Here is a 16,833-nt window from a genome sequence, read left to right on the forward strand (position 1 = left end):
AGTTGCCATAGGCCTAGCTACGGCTCCAATAAAATGCTCATTGGTTTAAACTGGACTAGGATCAAGCGCATGGTGCCCAAAATGTTAATTTAAAATACAGACTGCAATGTGGGAATCCCCGAAACCAGGGAATGGAAGTATATACCCTTAGTATACTTCTAGTGGATGTTGCTCTATTCTGGGCCCTTTTTGCACACACTCAAGGATGAAGGTTTAATCCAAGATACAGTTTATATAATTTACGATGAATGGCTTTGTCATAAACAGATAGTTAAGGGTTAAGGTCTCTTTTACCTGTAAAGGGTTAACAAGCTCAGTGGACCTGGCTAACACCTGACCAGAGGACAAGATACTTTCAAATCTCTGTGGAGGGAAGTCTTTGTTTGTGTTCTTTGTTTTTGGGGGGTGTTCTCTCTTTGGATCTAAGAGGGGCCAGACGTATATCCAGGCTCTCCAAGCTTCCTGAAATATTCTCTTCTATTCAGTATAGTGAGTATTAGAAAGGCGGATTAGTCTTTTGATTAATTTCTGTATTTGCAAATGTGTGTTGCTGGAACAATATTTTACCTCTTTGCTGTACCTGTACTTAAGTTAGAGTCCCTCTAGTTTTTATAAGCTGTACCCTGTAAACTTTCATTCTGATTTTACAGAGATAGTTTTTTACTTTTTCTTTCTTTAATTAAAAGCTTTCCTTTTTAAGAACCTGTTTGATTTTTCCCTTGTTTGAGACCAGGGGATTAGTCTGACTCACCAGGGATAGGTGGGGGGAAGAGAGGAGAGGGAAAGGTGAATCCCTCTTTGTTTTAGATTCAAGGAGTTTGAATCAGTGTGGAGTCTCTCAAGGCAACCCAGGGAGGGGAAAGGAGGGGGGGAATGGTTAAGTTTCCCTTGTGTTAAGATCCAAGGAGTTTGGATCTGTGTTCCCCAGGGAAAGTTTTGGGGGAACAGAAAGTGTGCCAGACTCTAATCTCTGGCTGGTGGCAACATTACCAGATCTAAGCTAGGATTTAAGCTTAGAAGGATCCATGCAGGTCCCCATCTTTTGGACGCTAAAGTTCAAAGTGGGGAATAAACCTATGACAGGCTTTAAATCCAACTATTTATATTTTATTTTAAAGTGATATAAAAGCCTATTGACAGCAAACCAACATGCACTTCAAAAAGTACTTTCTTAGCAAATAGACAATGACACTTCCAAGAAAGCAAGTGAGCATATTTTATGAGGTGCTTAAAACATACAATACGTGAACTAATACAAAGAAATCAAAGCATGCTCTCCTTATGGGAAATCTTTAGGTATTGAGAATGTTCTCACAAAAAGTTATAGTTTGTATCAAAAATATTTTTTTTTTACAGTTGAGAAAAATGAAAACACCAAAAGATCTAGGATGTGGTAACACCCATGATAAAAAAAAAATCCATTGTATGAACACCTCCCTCCCTAAGACTTTGAAATCAACAGAATTTTATTACTTGATGTTAATTAATACATTATAAAGTATTTTTGGAGGGGGGTAGGTGGGTGGTCCTGTATATATCGAGTTGCCCTACTGTATATTTTGTTTGGTCATGAAAAAAAAATATGAGAATGAGGACCTACCCGTTTCCTCTTTAAGGTCCTGGAAGAATTTTTGATTGAAGATGAAAGCGACACCACTAATTTCCTCTACCTTGGCTTCTGCAGTTGTGTTTCTGTTGATAAAGTTGGCTGTGATAGCTATAGCCAGCTTTCCACGAAACTCCTTCCTTCTAAAACCTGGAGAACAAGGGAAAGAATTAACACTACAGCAACAGTGAGGTTCATTTGTTGAGGCTGACCCACGTATCTTGAGAAGTTTAAGGCTGCTAATTTCAAACGCTCTGAAATACTGTATTACTACTTAGCTTTTGCAGCCTTATTAAACAAAGCTGGGTTACATCCCTCCAACAATACCTCTTCAGTGAGGATTAAGACTGGCAATCCAGAGAGAAGTTCTTGTAACCCTGGCTGGTGTGTAAAACCAGCCAAAATTTTTACACCATGCTCTGGGATGGGGAAAACCTTCAAGGCAACATTCTCTTTCACAAAGAAATACCAATCCAGCCCCAAGTTTATGGCCAGTAGATTCCTCCTTTTTTCCAAAATCCCACGCATTTCATTTCAAGGTGTCTGCATATCCCCATCCCCAAAACACCTGCAGATACATGCATGGTACTGTAATTAAGATATACAACATTAAGCTGAAGGTTGGATTTTCGTTTGGTTGTTTATATTTTATTCTGGGGTGGGAGAAAGAGGGAAGTGTAGAGCAAAAACAAACCCATGAATTCATTACTTGAAAATTTTAAAACCATGAGGGAGAACATTTGTAAAAGCTACAGTACTTAGCCAAAAAGCCAGAGTTTTGGTAGCACTTACTATTTGGTAAGTTTTAAAAATAATAAATAAATAAATCAATCAAGTTGTCAACAATCAAGAGGAGGAACACAGAAAATATGAAAAATATTTGGCTCCTACAACTATGAGAAAGATAGAAAGAAAGCGTGTGTGAGAGTGAGATAGTAGGTCATGATCCAGCAAATATGCATCTGCTTATGTTTATGCATTTGAGCAGTCCATTAAAACTGTGTGTGTGTGTGTGTGTGTGTGTGTGTGTGTGTGTGTGTGTGTGTATATATATATATATATATATATATATATATATATAAACTTAAGCAGACTCATGTTTGCAATATCAGGATCGTAGGGAGTAGTTTAAACCAATGGCAAAAATTATGACTTTCAGCTAGTGTATTTCATAGTCAGTATCAGGGAAAATGAAGAAATTCACAATATGTAGTATTTGTCTGTAGGTGGTCATGCATCCGACGAAGTGGGTATTCACCCACGAAAGCTCATGCTCCACTACGTCTGTTAGTCTATAAGGTGCCACAGGACTCTTTGCTGCGTCTGTAGGTGTGTGTGTTTCGGTTCCAGTGTCCCTGTGCTTGGGATAGGTATAATGTGCAAATTATCACTATTTTATGAATGGTCTTTAGTCTGATAAACTATCGTGTTCATCAAATACTTTCTCTTAGCCAGATTATTTCTTTAAAGGGGCCACCAAGATTTTTTGCTAGTGTCTGCAACCCCCAACAGGTTACACTGGCAGCAATTTTGTTTTGCTGATGTGTGAATCCTGCAATAGACTTTCTGCAAAGACACCCAAGGAAGCGTGACCAAAATTTTCTTTTGAAAAGTTAGAGGGGGGGGGGGAAATCTATAAAGAAAACTAAGACTAATAAAAAGGGAAATCAGGAACTTGGTGAGTTGAAACTAACATGAGTATAATTAAAGTTATCAGAAGAACATGTAATTAAGTAACAGGTTTGCTCATGTGACGCCAGAGCTGCTTAGCTAATGTCTCACTCACAAAAGCAACTCAGGGGGTTGGAATTCTGTTTGATGACTGTAAGAGACATAGCAGCAGGACCTTCCTTTCCTTCCAGTTATTTATTATCTCTTACATCTGTTACTGAAATGACTGCTTCTGATATTAATCACCACCGTCCAAGAACAACTCCTCTGCTGTGTTCATTAAATACCTGGCAGTCACCATATGATCATTATTTCAAGTATATTCAGCTGACTTATGAGACAACGACATGAAGAATGTGCAGTTCCCAACACATTTTTGTCAATTACCATAAAATTAAACCAGCATGTTATTCCTTAACCTTGCAGTAGGGACTTATGGTACTGACCACCACAATATGATCCCTACAAACGGGCAGAGATGGCCCTAATAATCAGCAATTAAGTAAATGTCTCACTTGTTGGGGGTACAGCTGAAAACACTATAATAAAGGCAGGAGACATGCCATAAAGGAATTTCCACTGTCATATACGCAAACACACTTATGCATTGAGGGATAGAGAGAGAACCCATTCCCTTCTGTTCTCCTTAGCTCTTAGCCTTTCCACTGTACTTTAAGACAGTTATTGAGCTTAAGAATATCTTTTTACCCACCTTCTAAAGTGTTCCTGCGACCATCTGCACCAATAACAACATCAAATTCAAACGCTGACAGAGGGTGATCCATTGGGAGAAATTCAGCCCGCCAACCTATCTCTAAAGAAACAAGTAATACAACTTATTCAGATATTGCACTGTTACAGAAGAAACATTGTTACAATGTGAAGGAAAGCAATCAGGATAAAAAAAAGGAGAGAGTCTATTTTCCTTTCAAACTGAACCAAATTCTGCCCTCAGACATCTGCATACAACTTCCACTGACGTCAAAGCTGCATGTAACTCCTATGAACGTTAATGAGATTTAAGCTTTCAAGCTGAGGGCAGAAAGGAACGCCTTCATTTGGATCATATAAAACATTATCTTGACTATGGGCCCAATCTTGTGAATACAAACACAAGTGATTTTACTCACGTGGGTAGTTCCAGCTTGAACTCAATGCGACAACTCACTCACATGTGTAAGTGTTTGCAGAATTGGACCTTAGTAGTTTTATTTTAAAAACTGTTTAGCAGATTCCAATTAATCTAACACAAAGAGAGGGGAAAATAAAATCTAGCCAAAATGCTACAACCTTTTAGAGAAAGATGCATCACTTTCATTAACCTAAAACAGAATCTGAAAATGTTTGTATTACCTGTACTTATATTAATGACAAATATTCTAAATACAAATACGGACAATCATAACTAGTATCCCTTTATCTCATTTCATCTACTCACAGTCAGTTAAAAACAACACAGAAGTAGTATTAGCTACCAAGATATAAAATGGAAAACTTGCTCACTCTATATTAAATTTTGCACCACATGTTACAAACTAAGGCTATGTTTTAGTCACAGGTATTTTTAGTAAAAGTCATGGACAGGTCATGGGCAGTAAACAAAAATTCACGGCCCATGACCTGTCCATGACTTGTACTATACGTACACCCGATGAAATCTTTTTTTTGGGGGGGGGGGGGGAGGAGGAGAAGAAGAGCCATAGGTGCTCATGGGCCGGGGGCGGGCAGCCCAGGAACCCCCGCCCCCAGTGCTGGGTGAGGGGGATGGCAGTGCTCCACTGGTGCTAGGGGGCAGAAGTTGGCGGGGCTGGCAGGCTCCCTACCCAGCTCCTTGCGGCTCCCTGGGAGTGGGGACATGTTCCCTCCCTCAGCTCCTAGCTCCACACACTGCCCCCAACCCAAGAGCCAGCTCCACAGCTCCCATTGTCTGGGAACCATGGCGAAATGGGAGCTGCGGAGGTGGTGCCTGCAGGTGGAGGCAGTGCACAGAGCTAGGAGCTGAGGGAGGGAGGGTCATGTTGCACCTTTTCTGGGGAGCCCCCTCAAGGAAAGTGCTGCCCAGAGCCCCCTCACTACCTCCAGTGCTCCAACCCCCAGTCCCGAGCCCCGTCCCACACCCAAAACTCCTCCTGCTGCTGCTGTGGGGGAGGCAGTGGCCTGAGACTGCCCCAGCAGCGGCTAGTGCGGCTGGCCCAGGGGCTGCCTGAACTGGTCAGGTGGCCCCCTGGCCAGCCACACCGGCTACTACAGAAGTCCTGGAAAGTCACGGAATCCATGACATCCATGACAGACTCGCAGCCTTATTTATACATACTGGCAAATACTATTCAATGAGAATGACTAACTTCTGATAGGGTACTAACTGTCAATGGGAGTCGCATACAATGGAAGAAAGAGCAACATTGGCTCATGGGGCTTAAAGACATCCTCAAAATTCATATTTATCTATCGAAAATTCTCATGCCAAGAATACAGCAGCTGGCCATACTAGCCTCCCTACAAAACCTCAAGCACATGCCAGCAGGCATAGTGAGAAACCTCTACTTTTCTGGCCAGGGCATATTTTTTAAATGGATCAGTGTATTGATACAATGACAGTTATGCTTGCGATTCTATACACCGTTTCATAAGAAAGGCACAAGTTTCTTTACGAGGAAGTGTGCTACCTTGGCTGGATTAGAAATTATTTCACAAATGATAACAGTTATTTCATACAATGAGAGTAATTCAATAGGACAAAGTTACTGGCTTCTTAATTCTATTATTTGAAGTCACAAATCAGTTGTACTTTGGTTTTCCTGATCTTCAGGAGGTTCCAGAACTTTCACAAACTCTACGTTCACGTGGATTTCAATTCCCAGCATAAGTGCAACTTTGAAGAGGATAAGCTGAAGTTGTCGAATACCTGTGAACAGTGATAACACATTTGTCATTTTAGGCTATGCAACAGCATTTCCTTTATTAAGTTAATATTGTGGTAGTACCTGGGGCCCTCATATTGTGCTAGGCACTGTACAGATACATAACATGTTTTCAGTTTCTCTGCTGGAGTCCCTAGAGACTAGGCAAGTCACTTGAGCCTAACTTTTCACAGGTGGTCATTAACTGTGTTCTCCTCATTTTCTGGGTGCCTCACTTGAGACCCTGAGACCTGATTTGCAGAAGTGTTGAGCGCTCGCAACTGAAGACAGTGGGAACTGTGTTTTGAAGCTATTGAGTATTAAAACAATGCTAAGCACTCTGAAAGAATCAGGTTCTTAGCATGTCAAACTGGGTATCCAAAATTAGTGGATTTTTTTTTTTTAACCTTAATCTTTCTTTGTCTCAGTTCCCCATTTGTAAAATGGGGCCCAGGGTCTCAAGACAGGCACCCAGAAAATGAGGCACATACACACAATTTACGACCACCTGTGAAAAGTTCAGTTTAAGTGACTTGCCCAGAATCACTCTGTGGCAGGGCAGGAGTACTTCCCAGGGCAGCATTCCACTGCCTGAACCAAGAGATCATCCTTTCTCTTCCTGCAATCCCCTGCCTCATTCACTACATGCCTTCCAACTTATGCAACTGAAGTAGCAGTTCTACAGACACTCTCCTTTACTACACGACTGATTCATCACATAACAGGTCCAGCCTGTGCACTGAATGAAGGGGTCCTGTGGAAAAAAATAGTATGTTACGTAGTTAAAGACTGTACCATAATGCATATGCCCAAGGCAGCTCAATTAAGATTGCATAGGCAACCTTAATACTAAATACCTTTGTATCTCCTAACTTTACTGAGTGCTTGAGTCTGCAACCTTAATCATATTCTTTTAACATAGTTTTGATCCAACACACAGCCCTCTGCCATGTGAGCTAATGGAGTAAATGACAGCAGCAGTAAGTTGTCGTCCCCTGTGTGGGCTAGCAGTAGAGGGGATGAGACATGGACACAGGATTTCACAGATATTTGCAGAAAGCAGAGGAATTTTCAGTTCCATTTCAAGCTCTGGAGGGGACAGTGCTCTATTCCAAGCTCTAGTGGGCACAGATTTTTCTGGCCATTCCCCAAGCTCGACCCTTTTGCCCCTTTCCCCCAACTTTGCCCTACTCTAGTCACATCTCTTCCCAACCTCTGGCTCCTCATACCAGTCCCATTCTTCTCACCTAGCCAACCTCAGCCCCCATTCCTCAGGATTCTCATCCCAGTCTCTTAGTCCAGCCATTTCTACACCCCAAAGGCTCCTTTTCCCATTTTTTGCTCCCCCTGCTGCTGCCCCAAGTTTGGCTCTTGTCCCCTCTGCAGTTGATTCAGGCAGTTTTCTCCTCCACACTGCTAGAATGCCAGCAAGAAAAGCACTAAGAGCACAGGAGAGAGACTCAGATCTAGTAAATACCTATAGAGAAGGCCCTACTGCAATTTTTCAAAGCCTTGTACTTCAGCCAAATTTGGGCAGATTTTCAGGGGGAAAGCAAACATCCCTGACACAATAGCCACTTCCCTGCCAAATTTCAAGTCTCTGCTCCAAACTATGGAGACGCTAGAGAGCTTCTCATAGAAAAGGTCACCAGAGTCTTTATCCCTAACCTCATTCTAGGAAACAGCTGAACCATTTTGTCTGAAAATTTCCAAATAAAATTCATCCTGACACAGACACCTACCATAGAAAATTGCAGCCCGAAGAGATAAAATTTGGTAAAGTTATAAGCAACTGAAAACAGGGTCTTAAAATGGGAAGTGTCAGGCACTCTTATTAATAGGTAGTTCTGTCAGCCCCACCTATAATAAGAGAGTTGGAAAGCACATTTTGGTTTCTACAAACTTTTTGATTTATTGTAAAAAGAACAAGGAGCACTAACAAATTTATTTGGGCACAAGCTTTCATGGGCTAAACCCCACTTCATCGGATGCATGGAGTGGAAGATACAGTAGGAAGATTTTATATATATATATATATATCTTCCTACTGTATCTTCCACTCCATGCATCCGATGAAGTGGGGTTTAGCCCATGAAAGCTTGTATATATATATATCTCACACACACACACACACACACACACACACACACACACACACACACACACAGAACATGGGTGTTTCCATACCAACTCTAACGAGGTGGGCTATTAGCAGGAGAAAAACAAACTTTTGTAGTGATAATCAGGATGGCCCATTTCAAACAGTTGACAGGAAGGTGTGAGTAACAGTAGGGGAAAAATTAGCAAAATAGTTTTTACTTTGTGTAATGACCCATCCACTCCCAGTCTTTATTCAAGCCTAATTTAATGGTGTCAAGTTTGCAAATTAATTCCAGTTCTGAAGTTTCTCATTGCAGTCTGTTTTTGAAGTTTTGTTGTTGAAGAATTGCGACTTTTAGGTCTATAATTGAGTGACCAGAAAGGCTGAAGTGCTCTCCAACTGGTCTTTGAATGTTCTAATTCTTGACGTCTGATTTGTGTCCATTTATTCTTTTGCGTAGAGACTGTCTGGTCTGGCCAATGTACATGGCAGAGGGGCATTGCTGGCACATGATGGCATATATCACATTGGTAGATGTGCAGGTGAACGAGCCCCTGATGATGTGGCTGTGATTAGGTCCTATGATGGTGTCCCTTGAATAGATATGTGGACAGGGTTGGAAACAGGCTTTCTTGCAAGGATAGGTTCCTGGATTCGTGTTTTTGTTGTGTGGTGTGTGGTTGCTGGTGAGTATTTGCTTCAGGTTGGGGGTCTGTTTATAAGTGAGGACTGGCCTGTCTCCCAAGATCTATGAGAGTGAGGGATCCTCCTTCAGGATAGGTTGTAGATTCTTGATGATGCGCTGGACAGGTTTTAGTTGGGGGCTGAAGGTGACAGCTAGTGGCATTCTGTTACTTTCTTTGTAGGGCCTATCCTGTAGTAGGTGACTTCTGGGTATTCTTCTGGCTCAGTCAGTTTGTTTCTTCACTTCACCAGGTGGGTATTTTAGTTTTAAGAATGCTTGATAGAGAACTTGTAGGTGTTTGTCTCTGTCTGAGGGATTGGTTGTATCTTAGAGCTTGGCTGTAGACAATGGATCGTGCCATGTGGTCTGGATGAAAGCTGGAGGCATGTAGGCAAGTATAGCGTCCGTAAGTTTCCGGTATAGGGTAGTGTTTATATGATCATCGCTTATTAGCACTGTAGCGTCCAGGAAGTGGATCTCTTGTGTGGATCGATCCAGGCTGAGGTTGATGGTGGGAAGGAAATTGTTGGGATCATGATGGAATTCCTCAAGGGCTTCTTTTCCATGGGTCCAGATGATGAAGATGTCATTAATGTAGCGCAAGTAGAGTAGGGGCGTTAGGGGACGAGAGCTCAGGAAACGTTCTAAGTCAGCCATAAAAATGTTGGCATACTGTGGAGCCATGCAGGTACCCATAGCAGTGCCCTGACTTGAAGGTATACATTGTCCCCAAAATGTGAAATAGTTGCGAGTGAGGACAAAGTCACAAAGTTCAGCCACCAGGTCTGCCTACTTGTTCAGGATGCTAATCAGTGTAAAAGTATGTTCTGTTATCCTTATGTTTGGATATTATGGGTGAAATCCTGTCCCACAGAAGTAAGTGACGAAACTCCCATTGACTTCTCTGGGGCCAGGCTTTCAACCTTCATATATAAGGACATTTGTTTATCAACCCACTATCTAACACATATCAGTCAACAAATATACAACGAAATTACAGCTAGTTATACTGTGATGAATACACATTCAAATGAAAACAGATAGCCACACAATCAGATATCACTCTCCTCCATCCCACCTGCTTTTTAAGAAAAAGCAGATTGCGCCCCTCCCACCCCCACCCAAGGTGATCAAAACTCATTTCCATGGGTTTTGTTAAGACATTTGGTTTACTACTTTTGGTACCATTTTCTCTAGAAGTTTTCCTCCTCAATAATATCTGCAAACACTCCCACAGTCAAGATGCTGTCCAAGAGGGTTGTTTTTGTCCAAGTTAAGTTAAAATCCATTTTGGGTAGGCACCATCCCCTTTTCAGTATTTTGTAAGGCACATAGTACAATTAAGGCACTAGATATAAAGCAGCACTATCATTCATACAACTGTAAAACCTTTTATTTTTAGAGTACACTTTTAAAGGCAGCCTAAAATGAAGTCTGTTAAACTGGTTCTGGACACCAATTAAAAAAACGTCCACACGAGGTTTCTCTTAAAGATGAGGAGCGTAGGTTATCGTTCAAATAAGATTATGCAATTTTGGCAAATCAGAAGTGCTTGACTTTTGGGGTGTGGGTGTGGGTGTGTTCAGGATGTATCATTACTATCTTGGTAAACAAACACTACACAGCAAGTCCAGAAAAGATCTCTATTAATATTTCTGAAGCAAGTCTTCTGCATAGCAAGCATTCAACAAAATTGTACATTTGCATGTAGTCACTGGTACTTACTGATATGGTCAATAGATCCTCCGCAGAATTTTCCATAAAATTTTTTCGCTCCCAAACCCCGGAGGTCATGGATTGTAAAAGGCCAGAGATGCAGCACATTGTTTCTTGAGAAAGTGTCCCGCTTCTCCACAACTACAACCTTGGCTCCCAGAAAGGCAAGTTCTATGGCAGTCCGCAAACCACATGGACCACCTCCAATAATCAAACACTGAGGGAGGAAAGAAGAAGTTTGTTCAAGCAAATGGAAGTCAATATAAAATTGCCAAGTCACCTCAAGGGTGTAAACTGTCAACTGAAGTAATGCTACTGTATCAAGAGCTGATCATATACCTCCAGAAATATTCAAATACACTATTGACAAAATGAAGCAGTCACATTCATCAAATATTTTACTTAATGGAAGGTATTCAACTATTTATAGACTTTGGCAAATGTCTCGTACACAGACATCAAAAGCAGCAAAGAATCCTGTGGCACCTTATAGACTAACAGACGTTTTGCAGCATGAGCTTTCGTGGGTGAATACCCACTTCTTCGGATGCAAGAAGTGTCTTGCATCCGAAGAAGTGGGTATTCACCCACGAAAGCTCATGCTGCAAAACGTCTGTTAGTCTATAAGGTGCCACAGGATTCTTTGCTGCTTTTACAGATCCAGACTAACACGGCTACCCCTCTGATACTTGACAGACAACAAAGTAAGTACCCAATGAAAAACTGATGGAAAAAATATAGTAAAAATTAGTCAAAATGATTTCATCCAGCTCTAAGTAGATGTAAATAAGTTTTAAGGATATAACAGTTATTTCAGAATTACTCGCAGTAGACAGCAGGAGACACTTGGAAATGAATAAACGGTCTCAAAGCAGATTAAAAAAAAAAAAAAAGAGGCACATCAACATGCTATTGCAATCTTCTGTAGCATAGCCAGTGTTCTGAATTCAATGGATGAGATCGTAAGCTGGTGTAAATCAACATACCTCCAGTGACGTCATTAGACCTACCCTGATTTACAGTACTTGTGAACTGGGCCTGTTCTACTTTGTTTTAACACTGACCAACATATTCAAAAATGGGATTTTAAAATTAGGCTCTTATGTCCACATTTAGGTCCTAAGGGTGGGATTTTCAAAGTGCCTAAGCACAAATCTCATCTATATATATGTATGGACTTCAGTTTTGGCCTGCAGCTTTGTTTCTACAAGCCAGAAAGCTGTGATTTCTGGAAAACTACATGTACATCAGATGCTTACATTTTCTGACTTGGTTACCAGAAATTGTTTGATTAGAAACAGCCCTTCTTGATTATATATATATATATATATATAACTTCAAATTATTAGAGAAGCAAAACAGTTCAGGTAACAAATGAAGCCTGCTGACCGCTGAGGTGTGCGGAGAGTTCTGACTATGAGGTAGATGTTGTCCTATGCTATAAGTACAACTGCATTATCTCACAATCAAAACATGCTCCTTTGGTTCTCTCACACATAGCCAGACAGTGATTACAGTTTCAAAAGCAAGGACTTTAAACCTAGTTGAATGTGTTTACAGAAAGTCTGGTTCTAATTACATTTCTTTTTCATAATAGTAGGGTTATTTATTTATTTTGGTCTGTCCATTTATTTTACAGTTTTACATTTTAGATTAAAATTATTTGGCACAGGCTTTAATGTAAACCAATGATGAGAAGAGCTACAGTTATCTTTTTCAAAAGTAAAATATTCTAAAAATTCAATAATAGTGGAATTTCCACAGAATGAACAGGTACTGTAGATTTAAAAAAATAATGCTACAGATATTCAAGTATCATTAATTAAAGCTAATCAGTTCCATCAGCCATTTCCCAGGCTTGCTTACTCCTAAAATACATTTTTAGCTTGTACTTCCAGAGTAACATACCACATTGTATGCTAAATACCAAGAAAACATCAATGGATCTAATTATATAAAGGAAGAAAATCCAGCACAGATGTTACCAGGATCAGAGAGTGGGATTACTGACAGAGGCTGGGTCAGTTCCTCTCTGCACATACTTGTTATGAGATTAACATGGGAACTCTGAGTTCTGACAAGTAAGTGAATGCATTTACAGCTATGCAGTTTTCCAGTAATGTTGAGCAAGCAGCTAGCAGCACTTTGCAAATACAGACCATACATGGATTGATCAGAATTTTTCTGGCGGACAAGAAATATTATATATAAATACATGCATTTTTTTTAAAGTAGTCTTTTGAGATTTAGTCATAGTGGCTGTTGCCAACTAATAAAACCTCACACACTGACATTTCCTCATGGTGCTGTAGGAATGAATGTATTCAAATTTGAGAGAGAGAGAAAATGAGAATTCTTCCTCCCCCCCTCCCCCCCACCAACCCCACAAGATATCTTCCAACTTGCTTGGGGGCACTGTGAAAAGTAATTGTATTTTTGCCACCATCCATGGTTACCATCTATAAACATAGATATTTGCATGTCTTAGAGTTATTTGCTCTTTGGTTTATCGGGAGAGCTTTTCCAGTGATGTATAGCTCACTCCTCCTGACAATTTATCATCCATTTGGAAACTTCTGGAGCCAAGAACAGCAAGAATCTATTGCAAAGATAATTTTTTACAATGTTGAGGCTTCTACCTTAATTAAGTAGTGAAAGAGACAACCCATGGAAAAAAACAAGCTCCCTGTTTATATGCAAAAACCGAAACAGTACTGCAAACATTCTAGCAAGACCTGTGAAACCCTTAGCTCTATATTTTTTCCGCTAATAAACCAGACTTTTTGCTCATTATTGGTCATTCAGAATGTTATGAATTTATCGCTGCTGTCACACAGTCAGGTGAAGCCATTTCTTCCATGGTGAGTAACTACTGCCTACAAACAAAACTGGTGAAACTGACCTCTGAGCTGTAGCGACTTGCATTGTGGAAATCAAAGGAGTCTTAGCACATAGACACTACTCATGGCTGAAAGGCTTTGTTCTGCTCCCATTCAAGCCAATGGGAAAAACTCCCTTTACTTTTATGATCCAGGATCACTTTGCTCTTCAAAGGCCCTCTATCAGCTGAGGGAAACCACAGTAACTGAAGATAACTTTGGAGAAGAATTATAGAATCGCAGAACTGGAAGGGATCTCCAGAAGCATCTAGTCCAGTCCCCTGCGCTCAAGTCAGGACTAAGACTATATCTACACTACACAGCTTTTAGCGACATGGCTGTACCGCAACAGCCGTGCCACTAAAAGTCTTGCAGTGTAGCCACTATCTGTTGGATTTCCTGCTGATAGAAAAAAACAAAAACAAAAAAACGTCCACACCCAATGAGCGGCTCTCCTGCTGACAATGCGCTGTTCACACTGGCACTTGTTGTAGCAAAACTTTTGTCTTTCACGGACCAGGGCAGGAGGAGGAGGAAGGGTTTAAAACCTCTGAAAGACAGAAGTTATGTCATTCAATTGCCAGTGTAGACGTAGTATTATCTAGACCATACCTATAGCTGACAGGTGTTTGTCTAACCTGCTCCTAAAAATCTCCAATGATCTCCAAAACCTCCCTAGGCAATTTATCCAGTGCTTAACCACCCCTGACAGTTCGGAAGTTTTTCCTAATGTCCAACCTAAATTGCAGCAAGGGCAGTTTAAGCCCATTGCTTCTTGTCCTATCCTCAGCGGTTAAGAACAAAAATTTTTCTCCCTCCTCCTTGTAACAACCTTTTATGTACTTGAAAACTGTTATGTCCCCTCTCAGTCTTCTCCAGACTAAATAAATCCAATTTTCTCAAGCTTCCCTCAGAAGTCATGTTCTTTAGATAGACCTTTAATCATTTTTGTTGTTCTTCTCTGGACTTTCTCCAATTTGTCCACATCCATCCTGAAATGTGGCGCCCAGAACTGGACAGAGTACTCCTGTTGAGACTTAATCAGCGTGCAGTATAGAGCAGAAGAATTACTTCTTGTGTCTTGCTTACAACATTCCTGCTAATACATCCCAGAATGATGTGTGCTTTCTTTGCAAGTCTTATACTGTTGACTCATATTTAGCTTGTGATCCACTATGACTCCCAAAATTGCCCATATTTCTCTTGCAAAGTGGAGGAAGTGAGTGTATTTGGTTAGGAAAGCAAGGGGCCACATAGAGGACTAAAGAGTAGCAGTAAGATAATGGCTACACTTCAGTGAAGTCCACAACAAAGAATGAACACTGCATCCTTTTTCTCCTCTGGCTAAGGTGATACACTTTTTTATTGCTCACTTAGGGCCGTATATGGTGTATGGTATTTCATAACGCAGATAAAAACAGATCTTCTCTAAGGAATTTACAGTCTAGAGGTCTGATCCTGCAAACACTTACATGTGAGTAATTTCTCTCACTTAAGGAATTTAATTGAATTTCATGGGCCTAACAAGTGAGCATTTCTAGAATCAGGTCCTAAACTAAAATGAGAACAGAACAGAAGACAAGAATACAGGGAGGAAAAGTGAACAAGGAAGAGAATAATATGGTTATCTGTCACTTTGCAAGCTAATGTACAGGTCATTATTACAATTACACTACTTAAAAGTGTATTTTATAGGTATAAGAAGCTATAATTAAGACTTGCTTACAATTAGGGCTTTGTCCTTTATTAAAATAATTAATACTTTATATTCAGAACCTTTCATCCACAGATCTAAATGCACTTTAAGTACTATATAAGTATTGTACAGATGGAGAAACTGAAGTACTGTGAGGCTAAATGACTTGATCAGAGCCAGAGAGCCTGTGGCATTGCCATGAATAGAATTCTGAGCTCCTGATTCACATGTCAGCTTTAACCACTAGGTCACACACCACACCCTAGGAAAAAAGTGACAGTTGAAATTACAAGATTCTTATGAAGACTGTAAATACTCATTAAACAGACAAATTTTAAATACCAAAGGCTAATACATCTTCATACAAAGACGACTGATCACCTTGTCTATAATGGGAATTACAGGGATCAAATCACATTTTGTTTGCCAGTTGTACAGTAATTGCTAAAGTAATTGATTTACCATAAACAGTTTATCTATAACCAGATTTACTAAAGTAATCATCAAGGTACCGTTACTTTTCATAATAATTTAATCCAATTACTTGTCTTGCCATTCTTGTCCTGAACACGAATGACACCATTCTGGTTATCAGTACAGCAGCCCTTTCATTGCGAGATCTCATATTCATGACACAAAATCATCAATAAGAAGTGGATTTACTCAACTGAGTTACTTTTTAAAGTAATTTTAACATTCCTAGTTATATACATCTTGCTGAAGCACTCTTTCATAAACAGGTCACTTTAAACTGCAGTATGGTTTTAAATTTGTCATCAGGACATTTTTTTCTTCTCATAAAACTTAACTATTCTATGTAATAGTTATTTTATATTTTAAACAATATTAATAAAATCATGCATATCTTATAAATCTTAGATGCTTCAGATATTAATGGAGCAAATATGGTGTTTTTACGGTACCTGTAGAGAGCTGACATTGAGGACATTGTTTCTGAAGTATAAATCTGTTTCCATACAACTCTTACCCCAGACAGTAACATGCCAAGCTCTATTGCTGTTTAAAGTTGGAGAAAGCAGTGGGTACTGGCGTCAGTAATGGTTTTGAACTAAAATTAATTTATATACATATATGAAAGCTTCGTTTCCCAATATGGCCTGTGTTTCTGTAGTTTAGTGAAGCCATAGTATTAATTACCTTAAAAATGGGCCCCTCTCAAAGATAAACTACTGAGTTCTTGCCGATCAGGCATTTGAGAAATGTAGCACCTGACCTAGATAAACCCCTTTGCATGTTTCTGTACCATTGGTAGGATATAACTGGCATCAGTTTACTGAGCCAAATAAGAACACAAGTTAACTCTGCAAAGCCAGAATTATTTTGTGCCTCTCCTTTCTGGACATGGATTTTCAACAATCTGAGCAGATTCCTCCTGCTAGGAGGCAGGAATTGGGGAGAGGACAGAAGCAGGCACACCAGGAATCCACAAGACTTGTACCCTACCCTGGAAAAGCCTAATGTGGCTTAATGTACTGTAGATCTGCAGGTGAATAATTCCATCAATTTGGGGGGTGCTGTGGTTAGGTTAAAAAGGACACTATAATTATCAGCAAGTTAA

General features: G+C 40.1%; 1 protein-coding gene across 1 annotated transcript in view; it reads right to left on the reverse strand.

Annotated features, from left to right (window-relative positions):
- MICAL2 (microtubule associated monooxygenase, calponin and LIM domain containing 2) overlaps positions 1 to 16,833 on the reverse strand; it is a 189,375-nt gene that overhangs the window by 117,373 nt on the left and 55,169 nt on the right. Inside the window, exons 3-6 of the mRNA XM_045014371.1 lie at positions 10,689 to 10,896; positions 6,066 to 6,182; positions 3,990 to 4,091; positions 1,601 to 1,756 (exon numbers count right to left, since the gene is read on the reverse strand). Of these exons, the coding sequence (XP_044870306.1) occupies positions 1,601 to 1,756; positions 3,990 to 4,091; positions 6,066 to 6,182; positions 10,689 to 10,896 (583 nt within the window). The remainder of the gene's footprint in view (positions 1 to 1,600; positions 1,757 to 3,989; positions 4,092 to 6,065; positions 6,183 to 10,688; positions 10,897 to 16,833) is intronic.

This window comes from Mauremys mutica, chromosome 4 (assembly GCF_020497125.1).
Source record: "Mauremys mutica isolate MM-2020 ecotype Southern chromosome 4, ASM2049712v1, whole genome shotgun sequence".
Classification (NCBI taxonomy): domain Eukaryota; kingdom Metazoa; phylum Chordata; order Testudines; family Geoemydidae; genus Mauremys; species Mauremys mutica.